Here is a 2,140-nt window from a genome sequence, read left to right on the forward strand (position 1 = left end):
AGCTGTCAGTGCAGAGCCCAACTTGGGGCTTGAACTCCTGAACCGTGAGATCATGACCTGAGCCGAAGTCAGATGCTTAACCAACTGAGCCACCCAGGCGCCCCACTGCTGCCACCTTTAGAAAGGGTTCCTGCTAGCAGTACCCCACCAAGACCTGCCCTCCAGCTTTACTCTTTATTTCATCTGCCTGCCCCTGTCACCATTTGAATTTACTTTCTCTGGCTTCTGTACTCCATTCATAGGTTGTCATGCACCCATCCAAAGTTTTGGAATTGCAGATGAGCAAGCGTGGCTTCAGCATGGAAGTGGGACAGTATATTTTTGTTAATTGTCCCTCAATCTCTTATTTGGAGTGGCATCCCTTTACTCTGACCTCTGCTCCAGAGGAAGACTTCTTCTCCATCCATATCAGAGCAGTGGGAGACTGGACAGAGAATCTCATAAGGGCTTTTGAGCAACAGCATTCACCAGTTCCCAGGTAGGTCCCCGAGACCAGTGAGACCCAGATGAAGACACAGACAGGCAGAAAAAAGAAAGCAATTTCTCATTGAAACTTAAGTCTGGTACAATAGAATATGATTAAAATAAACAGGCACTAAATGAGCCATGGGAACAGCTATGTCCCTGGGAAGATGTTTGAGGTTGGGGGTGGAAGTGAGACTTCACTTGCCCATTGTCTTCTGTCTTCTGCTAGGATTGAGGTGGATGGTCCCTTTGGCACTGTCAGTGAAGATGTTTTCCAGTATGAAGTGGCTGTGTTGGTCGGAGCAGGAATTGGGGTCACCCCCTTTGCTTCCATCTTAAAATCTATCTGGTACAAGTTTCGGCATGCAGATCACAACCTTAAAACACAAACGGTAACTCCCTCATACCACTTTGCATCTGGTCTGGGCCGGACAGGTCTATTGCTTTCACGGGTTAAACTTTACAATTGACAAGAGAGTAACCATCCCTGGACCTATGAGAGTGAGTGGTCACTACTCTCTGCCAAGGCATCCACTTCTACAGATTCATCGCAAGAATAAGGTCTTCATTTTCAATTTGGAGTTTAAAATTACCTTGAACCAAAGATGATGTTGGAACTCTTTTTCCTTAAGGGAAGTTGTAAGAGCTCTGGACATTCATGCTGCCTAAAGTCTGCTGCTCTGTAGAAGTAATTTTTCAGATCACTCCTAGACTTGATCAACAAATACAGAGTATTGTGCATAATCATGTCACCACAATGTACATCATGAAGGTACTTAGTAAGGCTATGTTCTCTCTTGCTAATTCCAGATCTATTTCTACTGGATCTGCAGGGAGACAGGTGCCTTTGCCTGGTTCAAAGACCTATTGGCTTCTCTGGAACATGAGATGGAGGAATTAGGCAAAGTGAATTTTCTAAAGTACCGTCTTTTTCTCACCGGATGGGACACCAACATTGTGAGTTCAAATAACACACTAATTCCATGTTAGACACAAGATAAATGTTAGACAAGGTCATAAATGCTGATTGGAAATAATTGTTTCTTATGATTCTCTATCTGTCCTCACCCTCACCCCTAAGTTTAAAAATGGCTAAAAGAAGAGACAGCTATCAGGATCTGCTTTTTCTAACTTTTATTTCTTTGGCTCCAGGCTGGTCATGCCGCATTAAACTTTGACAAAGCCACTGACATCCTGACGGGTCTGAAACAGAAGACCTCATTTGGGAGACCCATGTGGGACAATGAGTTTTCTACATTAGTTAATGCCCACCCCAAGTAAGTGATTTTCTTCTGAGTTAAGTTTGCAGTTAGAGTTTAGGAAAGATATTATAGCATGTTGAGCATTCTTGGCTAGAGGCAGAAACTATTTGCATCATTCTCAGATTCTTGCTTAAAACTGAAAAAAATTTTCATCTGGAGTTTTAGCCAAATAAGTGTTATGACCTTGTAATTGATGAGATGTTTGCTGTCCCTGCAAGTCCCCATTAAAACAAGGCAAGGAGACTCAGTTCCAATTAGTATTACAGAATAAAATGGAAAACTGGAAAAATTCAAATGTATTGTTTTTGGCCTTAACAATCCCTACTTAAATTTTTTTAAATGTTTTATTTATTTCTAGGAGAGAGAGAGAGAGAGAGAGACAGCGTGAGCAGGGGAGGGTCAGAGAGAGAGGG

The 2,140-nt window shown here is 42.6% G+C and overlaps 1 protein-coding gene across 1 annotated transcript in view; it reads left to right on the plus strand.

Annotated features, from left to right (window-relative positions):
- Positions 1 to 242: 242 nt before the first annotated feature.
- LOC144218012 (NADPH oxidase 1-like) overlaps positions 243 to 2,140 on the plus strand; it is a gene marked incomplete at its 5' end in the record, with an annotated part of 10,513 nt that continues 8,615 nt past the window's right edge. Inside the window, 3 exons of the mRNA XM_077747815.1 lie at positions 243 to 478; positions 695 to 857; positions 1,276 to 1,422. Coding sequence (XP_077603941.1) covers positions 243 to 478; positions 695 to 857; positions 1,276 to 1,422 — 546 coding nt within the window. The remainder of the gene's footprint in view (positions 479 to 694; positions 858 to 1,275; positions 1,423 to 2,140) is intronic.

Source organism: Crocuta crocuta, unplaced genomic scaffold, assembly GCF_008692635.1.
Source record: "Crocuta crocuta isolate KB4526 unplaced genomic scaffold, BGI_CrCroc_1.0 scaffold365, whole genome shotgun sequence".
Classification (NCBI taxonomy): domain Eukaryota; kingdom Metazoa; phylum Chordata; class Mammalia; order Carnivora; family Hyaenidae; genus Crocuta; species Crocuta crocuta.